We start from the raw sequence: 18530 nt of genomic DNA, 5'->3' as shown, positions 1-18530 counted from the left end.
GCTGGGTGGCGGTCACGGCCAATGAGTTTGATTTAGAGCGAGTGGAGAAAGCAGGCTATTGTTCCTGAGAACCTCCTGTTTCATACCCTGCACAGTGAACTCTCTTCAGAACATGTTAGTTTGTGTCTAGGGACACAGGCATTTTCCTGGGCCTTAGTTTGCCTTGCTTCTGGTGGGGGAAGTAGAGAGGGCATCAGGGTGGCCTGACCTAGGGTATGCAGGTAAGGTGAAGGGAAGCTGATTGCTCTATAGAGGCAGGAAGGGGGTGAGCAGCTGGCCTTTGAGCTCCCCAAAGGCAGAGACCCTTGGTGCGGCCTCTCTGAAGCTCCCAGCCCCACCCAGGCCAGGAACAGATAAAGTAGCAAATAAGATAATACTCATTTTATCGGGAGTAGATAAAGAATAAACTATGCTGTATAACCCTTTCTCGGGCAGCACAGTGTGTTTAAATATTTGAAGAACTGTTTAGTTTTCGGAATACTTGAGGCTAAAAGGCAGCCAGCACGTGGGGGCAGATTGCCACCATTGTCCCCAACCTCAAGGTTCCTGGGCAGGTCAGCAGGGGCTAGCTGTGGTGAGTGCGTTGCCTAGCTCCTGCCACCTTCCTGGTCACGAGGTGGCTTTCTGTCTGCACTGAGAACTTAGCTGTTCTGCACATCCACCCCAGGGTTGGTCTGTGTGTCCAAGGCCTTCCCTGCTGCCAGTGGGGGCAGTCAGGGAGTAGGGGGCCTTCCACATAGCCTTGTTTGGATACCTCCTTCCAGGCTGTTGGAATTTCTACCCACAGGCTGCAGCTGTTGCCCTCCTGAGGCCCTGAGCCTCCTGCAGATGTGGACAGAGTGGCCTGTAGCAGCCATCCTCCTCTGTGGTCTATGGGAAGGTCTTAGATCCCTTGCTACACACAAGCTCTCTGATCCTCGGGTTCTGTAGCTATTGTATTCCATTTTGGAGCCAAGGCTACCTTACAGGGCTTGAAAGGCTAAGTTGTCACCCTGACAGTGAAAGAATCGAAATCCCATTAGGAGATATGTCATTGTCACCTCATGGTTCAGCCTGAGTGACCTAAGGAACCCCAGAAACCTCAGTGTCCCCTCTGAAATAGCAGCTGGATTCCAGCACGGTAACTCTGTGACCTGTCAGATTCCTATGGGACCGGTGTTACTCTCTGTCAAGCCCTGGCCAGGTGAAAAGTGAGTGGACCTGGCCGCATAGTGCCCTGAAAGGATTCCTTGACATTGGACCTTAAGGTGCTCGGGGTAGCAGGAGCTTTTCATCATGTGTGGTGACACCAGGAGTTTGGAGGCTTCTCAAAGACCTTGGGATAGTCACCACCTCACTTCTAGGTGTTGAGCCCCTGTAGCTCCATGAGAGGGCGTCTCTAAGCTCCTACCGTGCCAATGGGGAATCTGAAACGGGGGCCACTTGACTATTTCACTGTTGAGGGGCAGCCAGAAGGGGCTGCGTCTCTTTGTACTGGTCCTTCTCTGGCTCCATGTGTAACCAATGGTCTGGGGTGGGGCGTCTGTTCTACTTTCTATTATCCAGGGATGGACACAAACCTACTTCCCTGCCTGCTGCAAGTCAAAACAGCACACACCCAGGATTAGTAAGGTCCCACTGTGTGAAGAGTCAGCCTGAGGAGAGAGCAGAGCCTAGCCAGAGAGGAACTGTGTCCCAAAAGGCCTTAAGGGCCTCAGAAAGCAGATAGGGATCCATGACTGAGAACCAGACCTCTCCAGCAGGCCTGAATGGAGGCCTAACCTGTGGGTGGGTGGGTGGCGGAGGGGTGCTCACCTCACCCAGTGTTTGCTGTGTCCACACAAGAGCCAAGGCTTCTCGATGACCCATGTGGCTGGTCCACCACACAGGGGCTTCCATGGACCAATGCTGTACAGCATGACAATCAGTGTAGTTACCACTGGCCACGGGAAATACCACTAGAGGGTCCAGGAGGACCTGGATGTGCTGTCATGTTGCTCTGGGAGGGTCCTCAGGGCTGAGGCAATGTGGAGAGTGGATGTGAGGAAACAATCACTGGTAGCAGCATTGGGTGCCAAGGTTAGAGGCTGGCTACAGCCAGAGCTCTAGGCCTGTGAGGAAAGCATGGCGGGAGAGAAGGCCTCAATCTGGGGAGTGACGAGGGCTGAAGCCTACCCAGGGGTTCTTCTGGGGCCAAATCAGATGTGTGCTCCCGGTGAGCATCCTGGTGTGGATGGTGGCCAGGGATCAGTGCCAACTGGGCTATTGCCTACCATGACATGAGGTTACCAGAGGTGTGGTGAGAAGGGCAGAAGCTAGGGAGTAAATGGAGATGTGTATGTGTTGGGGACCTGAGATCTCTGTACACCAGGCTCTCTACTAGGCACCTGTTCCAGAGATGCTCACTAGCTAGGGGTGACTGCAGGCACTAGGAGTTGGTAGAGATACATGGCCATAAGTGTTGTAACTGAGGTGGTATGGGGGACTGAGTAGGCACTGGAGCCACCTCTTTGCATATGAGAAGGGACCACTTTGTAGGAGCCTGAGTCTCTGTCTCCAGGCAGGGCAGTGACAGGAGGTCCTCAAGACCAGGAAGGAGGGACGGGGAGCCAGGACTGGGTCCACTGCTGTATCACACTAGGGATGATGATATGGGGGAGCTGAAGGTGGAGTGGGCACCTGGGCTGGGGTAAGGAGGAGGCTGGGATGTGCTTTGCATGGGCGAGCAAATGGCCATGACAAATGAAGTGTCTGTCATGGGGGAGGTATGGTAAGCTGTGACTTCAGGCTTTGACCTGGCAGGGCAGGTAGCAGAAGGGGGCAATGGGGAGTGATGGGGCTTTTAGCTCTGTCGGTCCTCCAGGCCTCTAGCGGTGTCTGCAAAGGCCAGGAATGGATGGAATCAGTCTTGAGAGGTACAGGAGACCCGAGTTGTGCCTCCCTCAGGAAAATCTGTGGCTGAGTCGGGCCACTGCCACTGCATGGCTTCTAGGAGGTTGAGGCTGGTGATCTGGGCCTTATAAATTGGGGAAACCAGATATGGGATTGGTGGAAGGTGTGTGAGTTCCTTGATGTGAGCAGGGGTTTGTGCTGGGGCCCTGATGTCTTTCTGTATGGCTTCTTTGTCTGCCCCTCTTATGGCCCTGGGACAGTGTGCCAGCTCCCCCACTTCCATTCTGATCCCCAAGAACCTGCCATAAGGGCATGCAGAGTCTTTGAAGCGCCACCCTCCCAAGCACCTCCCTATCTGCTACCCTGTCCCTCAGATGGGGGCAACTTTGAAGGCTACCTTGGGTGGTGATACCCAGGGATGGAGAGCTCAGTGGAAGTGAGACTCATCATTTCAGTGCCCTTGGAATCAGAGCAGGTGGCGACTGTGCCCTCTGTGTGCTAGCTGTGCCTTCTGGGTGCCCTCAAGGTACAGGTCCTGGCTGTGCTTGGCCATTCTTTCTTGGTGTCTCCCCATTAGCTGAGGGGCTGTACCCTCCTGCACTCCTGGGCATGGAGACCCCCAGTTTGTAAAAATGGCTTTTTGGGCTTCAGTTGTATACCAAGGCTCTTGGACATTCTGAGGCTGGACTATTGAGTCTCCGAGGAGACCCTGACCTGTGTGACATTCCTGTGGATTGGCTGCTGGACCAGAGTAGTCAGGTGACAGATGATCTTGGGATGGGGATGGGTTGGCCACATAGTGGTCCATGTACATTGAGACACCAGTTTGGGGTCCATCCTCATGATGGTAAATGGTTTCCATCCTAGGGACCCCATGTCTGAGTGCACTAGCTGAGGGATACTTGGGATTGCCAGCACTAAAGACCTTGTGTGTGGGGTGTCGAGAAGGAGGGAGGCAGCGGGGTAGCTGGACCAGGCACTGACCATATGCCCCTGTTTCACAGCTTCCTCATCGTCCTGGTCTGCCTCATCTTCAGTGTCCTGTCCACTATTGAACAGTATGCTGCTCTGGCCACCGGGACCCTCTTCTGGATGGTATGTAGGCACCCAGGGACATCACTGAATGTCATCACTACAAGTGGAAGAGGTGAAGGAGGGCTGGGTAGAGTAGTCATCCCTGGTCTCCACCACCCTGGTACTGGGGTATCAGAGAGGGCAAATCCCCTGCATCCATGCCTGCCAGGACTCTGGGCTGTGTGTTGAAGGGCAGGAAGAACATAAGGGGCCTGGAGCTGATAGTCAGAAAGGAATTTGTATGGAGAACTTTTAAACTGGGCCCAGAAGGAAGGCAGGATGGCACAATGGCACTGAGGGATGGTGGGTGGGGTGGGGGGGCATTGCCTAGAGCTGGGTGATTCCTGTGTGTGTTATTACTGACTCATGAGTCCTGCAGGTGTCCTAGCCCAGACTCTCTCCCAGTTATCAGGGTGGACCCTACAGCAACCCAGGAGACTTTCATGCATCATTTCTGGCAGGATCACCATGGCAGTCCTAATGGACACCACAACTACCTTGATACACAGCTCAGATCTCCCTCTCTGCAGACCAGGCCTGGGACATCTCTCCCATGTTTCCTGTCCCAGCATAGAGTAACATGTGGAAAGTTTGAGGAATGGAATTCCCAAATGCCAGGGTCCAGCCACATTCTATGAAGGGCTTGAGGACTGTCCTGTGTGACCCACATACTGTGAGACACTTGGGAGACTGTCTTTTATGATGATCCCATACTCTGTGAAGGACTTGGGAACTGTCCTGTGTGACCCTACGCTCTGAGGAGCCAACTGTGCCTTCAGGGTACTGTGTGGTGTGTGAACCCACATGCTTTGAGGGACTGAAGGACTGTTTATCTGGTAGCTGTGAGCCCTGAAACAGGGCCAGGGTTGGATATTGCAACTGAGGCAGACCGTGTTCTGGAAGGGCTGTCCAGAGCCTGGAGCCAGTTGCCGTGAGAGTAGAGTACCCCATGCATCACCATTCACTGTTGGGCCAGACATGGGGCCATGTGGACTTTAGAAATGGCGCTGATGCCGCCCGCCATGAGGCTGCTGGGAAGGCGGGTGCAGGCCAGCATGGCTGGGACTATGGGGGAAAGATGGTGACTGGTGCAGCGTAATGGCCTTCTGCTGGGGTACATTTGTGTTTTCCTCTTGTGATGGGATGTTCCCGATGCTCACCGGAAGAAAGGGCCACAATTAGCTGTCCTTCAACTTAGGTGTTTCTCAGTTACGTCTATATAGCCTCTGTCAGCTGGGAAGCTTGTCTTGCTAGGCCTTGAATCACAGTGATTGGCCACTCAGTGGCACACGTTTTTCATGTGTCAACTTTGTCTTTCCTCTATTGCTTCTAGATTTTGAGCCGCAGGGAATATCCCTTCCCTGGGTCATAGAGGTCTCTGGTTCTGGCCTGAATGTGATGTCTTCTTTCTCAGGTTTGAGCAGTCATGTGTGATACTGCCAATGGCTTTGGGAGTCTCCACGAGAGTGTGAGACAGGCACTGTTCCGTCCCATCTCTAGCTTCCCAGTGCAGAATGCCACTCACCCCAAAGCCTCCCATTTCCCCTCACCGTAGGATGTGTGTCTTCACTGTGGACCAAATCAGACATGGGCCTTGCCTGGAAGTACCCAGTTCTCCTCCACAGGCCACTGGAGGGTTCATCTGGCCAGGCTCCTGCACCCTCAGGGGCCCCTGGCAACTTCCTTGTCCCCACTCCCAGCATGACCCAGGACAAAGCACCCAACCCAGGACACACCTCTTGTTAACTATGTTGGGGATACCCACATGGCTGTGGTTCCAGGCAGTGGTGTGCCTGCCTCTGTGGGGGTCACTGTGGTTTTGCATGTGGTTTTGGCAGCTGGTAACATGGACAAGCTGTGACTGGAAGTTGTAGTCACTAGAGGGTGACTTCTCTTCTGATATTTTCTGAGACCTTTCACTGTGGTGAAAGGCTATGCTGTCTCTGCACTTCACAATGGTGCTTGTGCCTGTGAACACTGAGCTTCAAGTGTGGGTCGGTTCCTTGGGCTTTTCCAAAAGCAACATCCAGCCAGTGTGCCTATTCTCTAGTTGGTTCCATGTGGCTGGCAAGATGCTATCAAGATGCTTAGCCGGCATCTCTCTTGATATGTTGGCTGGCCCATCTCGATTTCTTGGGTGATGTCTCTCAGTCCCAGAATATAATCTTTCATGACCTGTCCAATGGAGCTTTTCTATTTTGTTGGGGACTTTTGCATGATGCTTGCATCCTTCCACAGGGTGAGAGGGCCCTGGGTTCCTTAGTCTTATGTGTGATATATTCCTATAGGTTCTTCTCAGGATTGTTCCCTTGCCCACTGTAAAACTGGCTGTCACACAGGCAAGGTCTAGTGTCTGGCTGTGTTGTGAGAGGACACAGCACCTGGTTGCTGCTGAGGGGAATGACCCAGGTTCCTCCCCAAGGAGCTAGGGTTCTGGAATCCCTGGCTTGGGACTTGGTCTGGAGAGCCTGGACCAATGGTACCTGCTAGTTCTTGTGTTGAGCAGGGCCTGACGGTCAGAACACTCCCTGGAAGTTCTGTAAGCATGCATCTGTATATGCATTCATGAGAATGTATTCACACAAGCATGTACCCATGTATTCAAATGGACGCATTTCTATATACAGCTGTGTCTTTAAGCAAGTGTGTGTTAGGTCTGAGCATGTGTGTGAGTGTGAGTGGACATTTACATGTGTTTGATTTCCTGTATACCTGTGCACTTGTGTGTAAACTTGTGTGTGTCTGCATATGCAACTATGTTCATGCCTATGTGTAAACAGTGTTTTTATATGTAACTGTATGTTCGTGGGTCAATATGTGTTCTCGTGTGTGTGTGGGCCCATGAATGCACCTGCTCCTTTCTTCATGTGGTAGCTCCAGACTTGGGGTGGTTGCTGCCCTCCCCCCTGCCCTATCCACATTAACTTCTGGCTTAGGCTCCCTCTCCTGGTGGCCTCTGCTGCCTCCCTCAGGCCAGGCTCTTTCTGGGTCCTGTATGCCATCTGGTGGCTACTCTTGGAATTACGCACATAGATCCTACTGCCCCAAAGCCAAGGCGGGTGTGGGTGGGACCTTGTGATATCCACTCCCCCTACCCCTTCCCTCTGTGTGAGCAGGTCTCCACTCCCAAGGCAGCCCCTCCTAAGTCTGTTCTGCTTCCCAGAAGTGGCTCTTTGTCCACCGCGGTGAGGGCAGTGACCTCATTACCTCCTTTGTCCCTTTCCCGTTCCCTGGACCCTTCCTGCCTCACAACAGCTAGAGAGAGACTTTATAGGACAAAACCCTGAGCGTCCCAGATGTTCCCTGGGTGGTTTGGGATATTTTCCAACTTCTCTCTCACGGTCCTCAGAGTGCTACACATTTAAGTAACCTCCCACCCCAATCTCCAATCCTCTCCTCCCTCCTCATCACTCACTCCCAACTGCCTCAGGGCCTTTGCACAGGCGCTGTGCCCAACAGAGTTGCTTCTCTGCTATTAGGGCTGACCTTTGGTCAGCTCTGCATACTCTCTTCTGGAATACTGCTCTTTTCTGGGCAACCTGGGTATGGTGGGGTTCTGTGAGTAGGCTCTCGTCTCTCTTACATCTTTCCACTGTGCCAAGGGAAGCTTAACACTCCAGCTGCTCAAAATTGTGTATCTAAAATAGGATACACAACCTCCTTTTTTTTAAGTCTTGTTCCCAGGCATGCCCCATAAGGACACCCCTGAGCCTCAGTTTCCCCATCTGTAAAGTGTAGGGAGGAGAATCAGCCTCAGCCTTGGCCTTTCCACTGGCTTTTCCACATTCTTTGTGTGTGTGTGTGTGTGTGTGTGTGTGTGTGTGTGTGTGTGTGTGTGTACAGTGCCCGCAGAAACCAGAAGAGGGTGTGGCATATCCCCTGGAGCTGGGTTTACAGATGATTGTGAGCTACCCAACATGAATACCCAACCAAACTCGGAACTTCTGCCAGAGCAGCAAGGGCTTTTAACTGCTGATCCATTGCTCTGTCCCCCACTTTGCCACGGAGCTGTGTCCTCCCTTGCTGGCCTTTGGAGGCCATACCTTCCAGGGTTTGAATTGGCTGTATCTAGAGGCTTACTTCAGAGTCATGACCACAGATGGTGCTGGGGACAGTAGGGACGAGGAGGGCGCGTGTCCAGACATACGGACAAGGAGAGAAGTGTATGACTCAAAGAGCCGTGTATATGGGGTGGTGATATCTCCTTGGAAGAAAGGATGGTTGTTGAAGGGCTAGGTAAGGAGGAGTTGTGTGCTGTGGCAGCTGCTCAGGGCCCCCAGAGGGTGGATGTGTCCTAGCCCAGGCAGATATCAGGGTTATGGATTCCAGGCCTCTGGTAAGAATGACGGTTGGAGCCCCAGGCTGAGGGACACAGTGTACAATGCAGGTGCTACGTGCTGTGGATGGGAGGGAGGTAAGAAGCAAGGGTGTTTGTTTCAACCTTGGGGCAAAGGACAAGGCAGCCTCTGCTGGACTGTGGAGACACCAGGTGGCGCTCTTGTCATGCGCATTTCGACAGCCCTTGGGCCGGGCCCAGAGTGTTGAGCGCGGGAGCCCAAACCACAGCTTGGGGTGCCCCACGGGGGCCAGGGCGAGGGGAGCGTTGTGAGGGATTCTGGGAGCACATTGGGTAAATGGCGGAGAAGAAGTCACGCGAGGCTGCGTTCCCCCAACCCCAGCGCCGATACTACTGCCTCAGCGCCTGGCTTTCGCGGTGCCAGAGCCCTGTTATCTCAGCCAGGGCCAAGGAAGCCAGGCGGCCTCTGAGGGATTAAGCATTCTGCTGAGCCAGGCATATTCCCTGGGCCTGAAAAGCTGTTCTTGGAGAAATCTGGGCCCTGCCAGGCCAGGGTCTGGCTGGAACTTTGATCATGCGTGTTGTAGGTGTACTTGGCTTTGAAACCTGTTTGTGGCCCCAAGGAAGGCATCCCCCACCCCAATCCTGCTTCTGAATCCAGAGCAGGCTTCACGTGCATCTGTGGACGTGGCGCACATGTGTGTGCACGCCGTGTACGTGCGCTTCTGCTGAATGTGCATGCACGCCGCCAAACCCACCCACCCCTGCTTGCAATAGGAGACCCTGGCCAGGCCCAGGTGCAGGGCTGTTTTTTGTCTCTCAAACCCCAGCTTGTTTTCAAATCCCACACAAAGACAGCTGCATTGAAAAAGTCCTAACACAAACTCCAGCTCCATGAGCCCCCGTGGCCCGCATACCAGGGAAATGTCCCGCCATGCCTGCGGTTAAAACCGCTGTGAGCTGCGGCCGGAGGCCTGGGGGATGAGGTCATCTCTCCAGCTTCCTCCCTCTCTGTGAGGCTCCCTGGCCCCGCAGGGGCGACCCACCTCCCTGCAGCTGGACCCTTCCCGGCCCGCCCTGGCTCTCTGCAACTCTCTTGGCAGGCCTCAGTTTCCCAGGGGCAAAGTGAGATCCTGTGGCCTCTCTGAGTCCTTGAGACAGCCCTCGGTGGGTCCCACTTTCATGTGGAACAAGGTCAGCTCCCCAGGTCCCAGACCCTCGTTCACACTCGGCAGGGCCTCACATATACTCGCATTCATTTTCACACCCTTTCCTGCCAGTGGAGACTTATTGGCGCTAAATTCAGCGCCTAGCCTCATGTCTTTGTGCTGTATCTGGGCTTTGCCTTGGTTTATTTAGTTGGTTTTCACGGCCTATCTGTTGTAGAGTGTGTTTCTAGTGTTTCTATCTCTTGATCTGCTGCTGCCTGGAGTTGTAGCTGGTGTCTTTTTTTTTTTTTTTTTTGACTAAGACATGGCTCAGGTTGTACCTGGTGCAATGTTGGTGCTTGTACTACTTTTGGCCATGTGTCACACTGCCTGGTCTGGTGTCCTATCTGGAATCTCTTGTGTGTGGGGGGAGGGGTGGGCATTAATACCACACCAGCCACTGGCTGCACTCATGGAAGCCAGCATGTTCCCTCTGACCCTGTCCCTGAAGACTGCAGGTTTGCAGCCGGGGGAAGGAGACTCCTGCAGGTTGAGTCACTGCTGCCCAAGGTCAGGAGACCAGCAGGCAGCTTGAGCTTTCCACTGACAAACCCAAGGTTGCCTCTCTGTGAGGCCCCGGCTCTCTGCTTGGAGAGGTCTGGTTCTTGCAGCTCTTTAGGGGTGCCATCCAGCTAACCATGTATTCTGTAGTGTTACCGGCTCTCTCCTGGGCTCCTGGGTCCTCTGGTGAGACATTCTGTCCCTCTCAGGACCAGAGCTTACTATTCCTGTGTCCTCAGCACACCAGGTTCCTACTGTCCTAGTTTATAGTTTTCTACTTTAGAAGATAACCCCACCCCATGCATGCAAGATGCCTACTTCTTTGGTTGACTTGTTTTCTCCTGCATTCATTGAAGCAGAGAATATCTATGAAGCTTCAACTGTGTTTCAGGCTTTGGGCTGATGGGACACAGGCTATAGATTCACACCCTGAACTTACACCACAGGGCCCTGTGGACATGGAGGCCAGTCCCCATGGCCATTTGCAGTGAGCCCCTAGGGCTGATGTTGGGGCTAAGTGAATGAACAGACATGGACTTAGCTCCGTGTGCAGCCTCTAGGGTATCCAGAGCTCAGGAGGCTTGGGGCTATCTCCAGGGAGACAGCTACTCTGTGGTTTGGTCTAAGTGGGGGGGATGTGGCCTCTAGTCTCAGGGGTGACCTAGGTGAATGGATGGGGCTGGGCTGTTTATAGGGCCCACAAGGCCTCAGAGTTGTACAAGGAAGTCACACTGGCTGGGCTCGTGTGTCCTGCTAGATTTCTAGAAATGCCTGCCATGTTGAGCTGCAACAAAGCGTCTTGCCTCCTAGCTGCCCTTTCTGTGGAGCTGGATCCTCCTTCCCAGAGTCTTTCGAGTGTTATTATGGTGCCCACGAGCAGGGGCAGGAATGGTGGGCAGCTTTCCTAGTTTCTTTTCTCTTTCAGCTGCTAGAGAATGTAGGACTTGCCTGCGGCGCTGAGACCCCGCCTATCTGCCTGCTAGGGGCCAAGAAGGACATGGCAGCACATAGTCTGCAGACTTGTGGATTCTATTTTTTTTTTGTTTCCAAACCAGGAAAGAGACTGTGTGGCCCTTGAAGCCTACAGCAAGTACTTCATGGCCTCTGAGAAAGTGGCCAAGGCCCACCCTGTTCAGCAGGAGAATTTGCAAAATAATACTTTGTTTTATCATTTTTCGTTGTTTTGAGACAGTGTCTTGTGTAGTCCAGACTGGCTTCAAAGTCGGAGATCCACCCACCTCTGCCTCCTGAACACTAAGATTAAAGGCATGTGCCACCAGGCCTAGCGACTTTGAGTGGTCTTGAACTCTTAATCCTCTGGGTTTCAAATGAAGCATGTGTGTTTAAATGGTACTTAGATTGCCATGTCCTAACCACATGGGCGTGCTGCACTGTCCCACACTGACCTGGTCTTTGTGGCCTAGGGTGGTTTGTGGTCTGTTTGGTTTCACAGTGTCTTTCTTCTGTGTTCCCATGTTGACACACAGTTGTTCCTAGTTCATACCACTTTGGATGACTCTACCTGAGGCCTCTACTTAGTTTTCTCAATCCCATCTATGTCACTGTTTTTTCTCTCTATAAGTACGTCATGTTGGGTTTTTCCAAGTCACCGAGACTGTGTCCCTTGTCTTTAGAAAGCCAGCATATGCCCCTAAGAGAAGACCTTCTCCTTTGTAATTGGCATAGTTGGCTTTAGTGGTCAACTCAACACAACCTAGGGTCACCTGGAAAGAGAGGGACTGCCTGCATTGGGCTGAGCTGTGGGCGTATCTGTGGGTGATTGTCTTAAGAACTGATGTGGGAAGACCCAGCCCACTGTGGATGGCACCAAGAGGCAGGGCGAAATAGAACTGAGCACAAGCAAGTGAGCAAGTGAGCATGCGTGCATTTATTTCTCTCTGATCTTGACCGTGGATGTGATGTGACTAGCTGTTTGAAGTTCCTGCCTTGACTTCCCCATGATGACAGACTGTAACTTGGAATTGTAAACTAAAATTCGCCCTTTCTCTTCCTCTCCTAACTTGCTTTTTTTTTTTTTCTCCAGGATATTTTGTCAAAGCAACAGGAATGAAACCAGGTTGTGTGGGACACATGTCCTAGGAATGGGACACACGTCCTAGGAGTGGACCACATGTCCTAGGAGGTCAAATTAGGAGCTTGGGTGGAAATGGCAGGGCAGGTTATCTCTGCCACAGTGTATACAATTTAAGGGCCATGAATTCTAGGTCACCAGGTTTATGGGGTTTAAACTGGCCACCACCCTGCCCTGTTTCCTTTGTGCAAGGCCTGTACTCTGTAAGAGCAGGAAGGCCAGCATCCTCAGCTGCCACCAGATTTCCTGAACCTCCCAGGCCTTAGTGCGGAGGGTCCTGCAGGACACAGCTCTGGTTTTTGCATTTACTGGGAAGCCAGGACCATGCTGTGTGCAGTGACAAGAATCGTCACTTATCACATTTGTTCAGAACAAGGTAGAATCATGAGAATCCTGGGACAGGAGGGAGAGGCAAGTAAGAGACTGTGGGAACCTTCTGGAAGGACACACAACCTATTCCCTACTGTGTAGCAGGTGAGAATCAGTTGGAGGCTCCTAGGCAGGATCAGGAATGCAGTCAGGGCTGGCCTTCTGGAGGCTCTGTAGGTGGAAAGCCATGACCTACCTGGGTTTGAAGGACCTGTTCTCCATTGCTCTTCCTTCAGGGCTCATCTGCACACCCTTTTCAGGTGACTCTGAGCCAAAAGGAAAAGAGAAGAGGCCTTGGTGTGTGTCTGGCAGCAGGTTCTCATGGCCTCAAGAAGACCCTTGGATAGCCAGAGTTTCCCCATCCCCATCCCTGCCCTGAGCGCTGACCACTTGTCTCCAGGGCGTTTAGTGACTCAAGTTCCACAGCCGGTGACGCATGTGTGGGCCTGTCCCCACACTTCGGAGTTGCTGAGTCTTCGTGACAAGGCCCAGGCTCTGTACAGGAACCTGGGGAGAGGCCCATGTTGTACCAGCTCTCATTGTCCCCTTGTGGGCCTGTGGTCAGTGCTGCCCCTTGCCATCTGTATCTTGTCATGGGGACTGAACCAGTGGGTGGGGACCTCCCTCTCCCCCATTTTACAGTTCTGTCTTAGTCCTCAGATCTATCTTCCTGGGAGCTTGCCATCCCCATGCCACTCTGGGGCCCCAAAGATCATTCTCCTGGTCAGGGAAACTGCAAGGGGTGACTGGGACAGTACCAGGTTACCACCATCTGTGTGTGTGTGTGTGTGTGTGTGTGTGTGTGTGTGTATGTATGTATGTGTGTGTGTGTGTATGTGTGTACGTGTGTATGTGCGTGCACGCACTCATGGCTTCCCAGCCCCCTCCCAGGGCCTCCAGGTATCTGGGTGGTCTTACACTCCCCTTCCTCCCTCCCTCCCTCTCCTCACCCCCTACTCTCCCTGCCTTTTTTTCTGACAATTGTGCTGACTCAGCTCCAGGTTGGTAAGGAACGATAAATCAGCCTGGGTGGCCAAGTGTGGGGTGCCCAGTGGTTCTTTAGGGTCTTGGCTTACGACAGGGTTACATGGGGCTCCCGTGTCAGTAGGAAAGGCCTTTCTGTGGCAGGAGCCTCCTGACCTCTTCTAACGGAAGACAACTGTTCAGGAACCAAGGACCCTAAAGCAGGCAGGGTCCTATTCACAGACTCCAGAAAGTAGGGGTGTGTGTGTCGGGGGTGTCCCTAGGCACTCTGTTTTCTGTAGCCTGGGTCTGGCTGGGGCACAAGGAGGCCTCTGCTCCCTAGAGCAGTGGGTTCTCTTCTCTGTTTTCTCCACCATCCTTCCTTTACACCCAGGACAAAAGTCAGACCTGGGGTAGGAGCTGTCTGCTGGGGCGTGGTTCCCCACTCAGGTTTAGTGGGGTTAGAGTGTGCCGGCCAGGGACAGGTGTTTCCTTTATGCTCTGCCTGAGGCTGGAAAGAGCCTCCTCAGTGAGTGCTGCATGCGGTGGGGGTCTCTAGTTCAGAGTAGCTGGGGGGTGGCAGGGTTTTGTTAGGCCCTTGTTTTTACATCTGACCCTGGCCAGCTGGAGCGCCTCGCTTTAAGTGCAGGCTAACAGCTGACATAATATAGTGGGGTGGGCTGAGCAGGCCGCCCTGGTACCCCCTCTCCAGTGGGGCGCCCAGGGGCTGCTTGGGGCCTGTGTTGGGGGTGAGAGGATGAGCCTCAGGGCCTCATGGCTGAGGGGCACAGCTCGGTGGAGTCCACCAGCTGTCTGCCTGGATGAGCGGGCTGCCTGAGTGGCGCGGGCTAGGGCCCTGAGTGTCCCCCAGGGCATCACACTCAGACGGGCTCCCATCACGTTCTTGGCCTCCCAGGGTCACTCAGAACGAAAACCAGAGGCCCAGGCTGTGTGCTATTGAAGCATGTCATTGTGTGACTTCGCAGGTGGGAGGGAGGGAGGGGGCTGGGGGCAGCCTCTCAGGGTCGAGAGGCACACTTGAGCACCCAGGCCCCCTGGCCCCTTGCTTTTTTGAGCTGACCAGTGAAGGAAGGCTCCAGCAGCAGCTTCCAGTAGACTGTCTGTCTCCTGGTGATGAGGCTGCATGGCGACTGGAGACTCTGGGTGGAGCAAGTGGGGTTTTGGGGCTGGGGGCTGGGGGCTGGGAGCTGGGGCTGGGCTACAGCAGCCTCTTCAATAGCTGTGGGAGGTGCTCTGACCTAGAGGCCATCTCTGTGTGTCTGGACGGCTGGGCTTGAGAAATGGAGTATGTCCTCAAGTACCTTCAGGGTCGTGGCAACCGGGGGCTATGCTCTCCTCCCCCATGTGGGTGATGCTTGGGAAGGCGCATCCTAGCCTCTGATGTCACCGCTTTGTGTTCTCTTGGTTATTTATAACACAGGCTCTTCTCTGAAGATGGGGCTCAAGGGGCTGAGTTGCAGGTGGACCCAGCACTTGTGGTGTGTGAAAGAGGCTCGGAGCGGCAAGTGCTAACAATGGCTTCCACACTTGCTCAGGACTGTTAAATAGGTTGTAAGAAAAGGCAGCTGGGTGCAGCTGGGACGCTCGATTGTGACATGCATGGCCAGGGGTGCACACACCTACACACACACAAAGAAGTGTGGAGGCACGCATGCGCCTGATCTGTGTGCACTGTTCTCACCTGCAAGCAAGTTGGAGTTGCATACAAATGCGACTTGAATGCTCGGCTTGGATCTGGGTCTGTGAGGAGAGGGGCTCCCCTTTGGGGCCCACTCCATTTGCACATTTAATTCAGAAACTGTCAGCATAAGAAGCCTGGACAAGAACAAAAGGTCAAGTGCGGCCTGGGAGTTCCACTCCTGCAGGGGGAGGAGAGCTGGTCAGAGTACCATGGGGCTCTCTGGGGAACCTGGGGGCTTCTTTATTTCACGTTAAATTTCTTTTTTTCTTTTCCTTCCTTCATCCCTCCCTCTTTCTCTTCCTTCCTTTCTTAACACGGTTCTATCCTCTAGCTCCCTGAGTAGCTGAAAACGATCTAGAACTTGTCCCCTTCCTCAACCTCCTCAGTGCTGGGATTACTGGCCTGCACTGCCGCACTCAGTTTATGTGCTATTAGAGATCAAACCCAGGGCTTCCTACATGCTAGACAGACTCATTGTCAACTGAGTTGCACCCCCAGTCATCACTTTACATTCTTTGACAGGGCTGTGCCTCTTCTTGCTCACGGAGGAGGCTCTATCCCTGCTCATTGCTAAGTATTGCCAACAAAACAGGTCCCTGGACCTAGTGCTTGCTACCAAAGCCTGGAGATGAAGCCAGGCCTGACCCACCATCCTCAGACATTTATGAACCCACTCCTGAGCCCCATATCTGAAGAGACTGGCCCCTGGTCCTGGGAATGTGGAGATGTGATAGTACCTCGTTCTCTTAAAGGGACAGGGGCAACAGGCTCTGTAGCTAGCCCCTGCTGAGGGCCAGTGGAGGGCCTGGGGCGGGGGGGGGGGGGGCAGGGAGCCTCCAGAGGCCTATGAGGGTGAAGAACAGGAAGCATGAGGCCTTCTGGTTTTTCAAAGGCTTTTCCCCCGGTTTCCTAAGGCCCAGAGACAGTCAAGGAGGTAGCCAAAGGCTGGAGACTTGAGGCAGCTTGGTGGCATCATGTGAAGCACCCTCTCTGGACCACTGTTTACTCCTAGGTCAGAAAACAGTGGGGTGTCCTGCTCCTGGGACATACATGGATTGCGTTGGGGAACACCAAATGTGAACATTCTCAGCCCAGAGCCAATGGTGACAAGGGCTGCCACATGTGGATGGATAGTGACTGCCTAATTCTAGTGAAGTTAGCAGGCAGGGATGGAGAAGGGTCTGTTGATGGTGTCCTGGGATGGAAGGACCTCAGTTAGGAATCATACTGCTTTGGGCTTTTATCCTGGGGTGTGCTGGCACATAGCACATGCCATATTTAAAGCACACAATTCAATAACTCCTGACACATAAGACCACAGCCAGAGGCAGGAAAAAGCATGTACCTACCTTCCCCAAAGCACCCCTGTGTTCTGGGTGTTACCCTGCACCCTCTCCGCCACTCATTTAGGGGGTGCACGCTGGTCTGTTGTTTGTTACTGTAGATGCTTCCATTTTCTAGTTTCCTTTAAATGAACTATTTATAATGCCCTCTTTTTGTCTGGGTCCTTTGATTCAGTTTCATGCTTTGAGACCGATTATCTAGGTTCATGCTTTTTCATCACTGAGCAATATTCCAGTATATGGATGTACCCCAGTGAATACTCCTGTTTCCTTTTTCATGGGCCAACACTTACATGTAGAATGCCTGGATGATATGGTGGGTATTTATCTAGCTATTGAGGAACTGGCCAACTAGGGTTGTACCATTTTACACTCTCTGAGCAGCATTGAGATTTCCAGCAGCTTCATGTTTTGGCAGGTCAGTCCTCTCCACGGTAATGGACCTACTGTGTGTCTTGGGGGAGGTGGAACCACACTTATTTGAAATTTCATTTCCTAGTGAGTGAAGGGGTTGAATCTCTCTCTCTCTCTCTCTCTCTCTCTCTCTCTCTCTCTCTCTCTCTCTCTCTGTGTGTGTGTGTGTGTGTGTGTGTGTCTGTGTGTCTGTGTATAGCTGTCTGTGTCTGTGGATGCAACTTATTTTTGAGACAAAGTCCCTCACTGGACCTGGAGCCCACTGATTTCAACCAGACTGACTGGGCAGCAAGCTCTAGGGATCTCTGTCCCTCGTCCCTCAGTGGTGGGCTTACAGACATGTGCCACCACACCCAGCTCTTTATGTAAGTTCTGGGCATGGAACTTGGTTCCTCATAATTGCAGGCTGGTCTTTGTTGCCTGGGCTACCTTCCCAGCCAGGTGTCATCTTTTTGCAGTTGAATTGGTGAAAGTGCCTTTAGATCCTATTCTAAAATGTCTTCTTATATACATTGGGCTGTTGTTTTTCTAGAGCCAGGGATCGAACCCAGGACTTCATGCATGCTAGGCCAGAGCTTCGGCACCAAGCGAGTCCTCAGTCCTGCCTTCCTAGCAGTGAAGATGTCAATGTTCTTTGTGAAGTTACATAGGTCTTCCTATGTAACATAGCTTCTTCCTATGAAGTTACATAGCTTCTTCCATCTGTGGCTTCCTTCTCGTTTATTTAACGATGTGATTTAAAAAAAAAAATGGGGCTGAGAGTGTGGCCCAGAGGTAGAGAACTTGCACAAGATTCCATACCTAGCAACCCAAGAAAAAGAAAAATTTAATTTTACAAAGTCAAATTTATGTCTTCTGCTTTAATTCCTACCTTTTAATTTCATATTTAAGAATCATATATTAAGCATGACGGAAATATTTTCTTATTGTGGTTCTATAGATCTGTGATAGTGTATGTGTGCATGAGTGTGTGTGTGTGTGTGTGTGTGTGTGTGTGTGTGTGTTTGTGAGAGAGAAGTAGACAGACTTGGGCTCTTCCTCCATTGCTTTCCACTTGATTTTCTGTCTCTCACTGAACGCGAAGCTCACTGTTGCAGTTCACAGTCTGGCCTGAGAGGCCCAGGCTCCATCTTCAGTGCTGGGGGCACAGTCGCATGCTGGGGGCACAGTCACAGCCATGCCTGGCTTTTCACGTGGGGGCTGGGGATCTGAACTTAGGTCCCCTTGTTTGCGTAGGCAGTGTACCCCTGGAGTCGTTTCCAGTCCCTTGTGTGGAATGTAGTTGACACTCTATACTTCTTCATATGGATGCTGAATTGGTCTAGTACCATTTTCTGGAACGAATATCCTTTACCTCCTGAGTCTCCTGCCATCCTTTTTAAAGTCCAGTGTGCCATGAGAGTGTGAGTCTGTCAGACTCTCTCCTGACTCACTGATCTGTCCTGTGATGCTGTACTCTGCTTACTATCATTAAGGTAGGACAACAAAAAACAGTCATCTGTGGGACTTACTTTTATTTTTCAAGTGTTTTTGGCTATTTCTTGGTCTTTTGCATGTCCATATAACTTTTTGGAGCAGCATGCTCATTTTTATGAAGAAGCAGTGTGGAGTTTTACTGGGGATATGAACCTGAAGGTCAGCTTGGGGAGAATTGGCCTCTTAGCAATACATGAGCACACATGTCCTATTTTGAGCT

At 52.4% G+C, this 18530-nt stretch overlaps 1 protein-coding gene across 4 annotated transcripts in view; it reads left to right on the top strand.

Annotated features, from left to right (window-relative positions):
- The window catches only part of Kcnq1 (potassium voltage-gated channel subfamily Q member 1), a 327638-nt gene that overhangs the window by 42008 nt on the left and 267100 nt on the right, over positions 1–18530 (top strand). For 3 of the 4 annotated variants that reach the window (XM_059264197.1, XM_059264187.1, XM_059264171.1), the window contains exon 2: positions 3876–3966. In XM_059264197.1, the coding sequence (XP_059120180.1) occupies positions 3876–3966 (91 nt within the window). Of the gene's footprint in view, positions 1–3875; positions 3971–18530 lie in introns of all 4 variants that reach the window. The other variant, XM_059264180.1, reaches the window with a different exon arrangement.

The sequence above is a fragment of the Peromyscus eremicus genome, chromosome 1 (genome assembly GCF_949786415.1).
Source record: "Peromyscus eremicus chromosome 1, PerEre_H2_v1, whole genome shotgun sequence".
Classification (NCBI taxonomy): Eukaryota; Metazoa; Chordata; class Mammalia; order Rodentia; family Cricetidae; genus Peromyscus; species Peromyscus eremicus.
The sequence above is the reverse complement of the archived record's forward strand: the minus strand, read 5'-3'. Positions and strand labels throughout refer to the sequence as shown.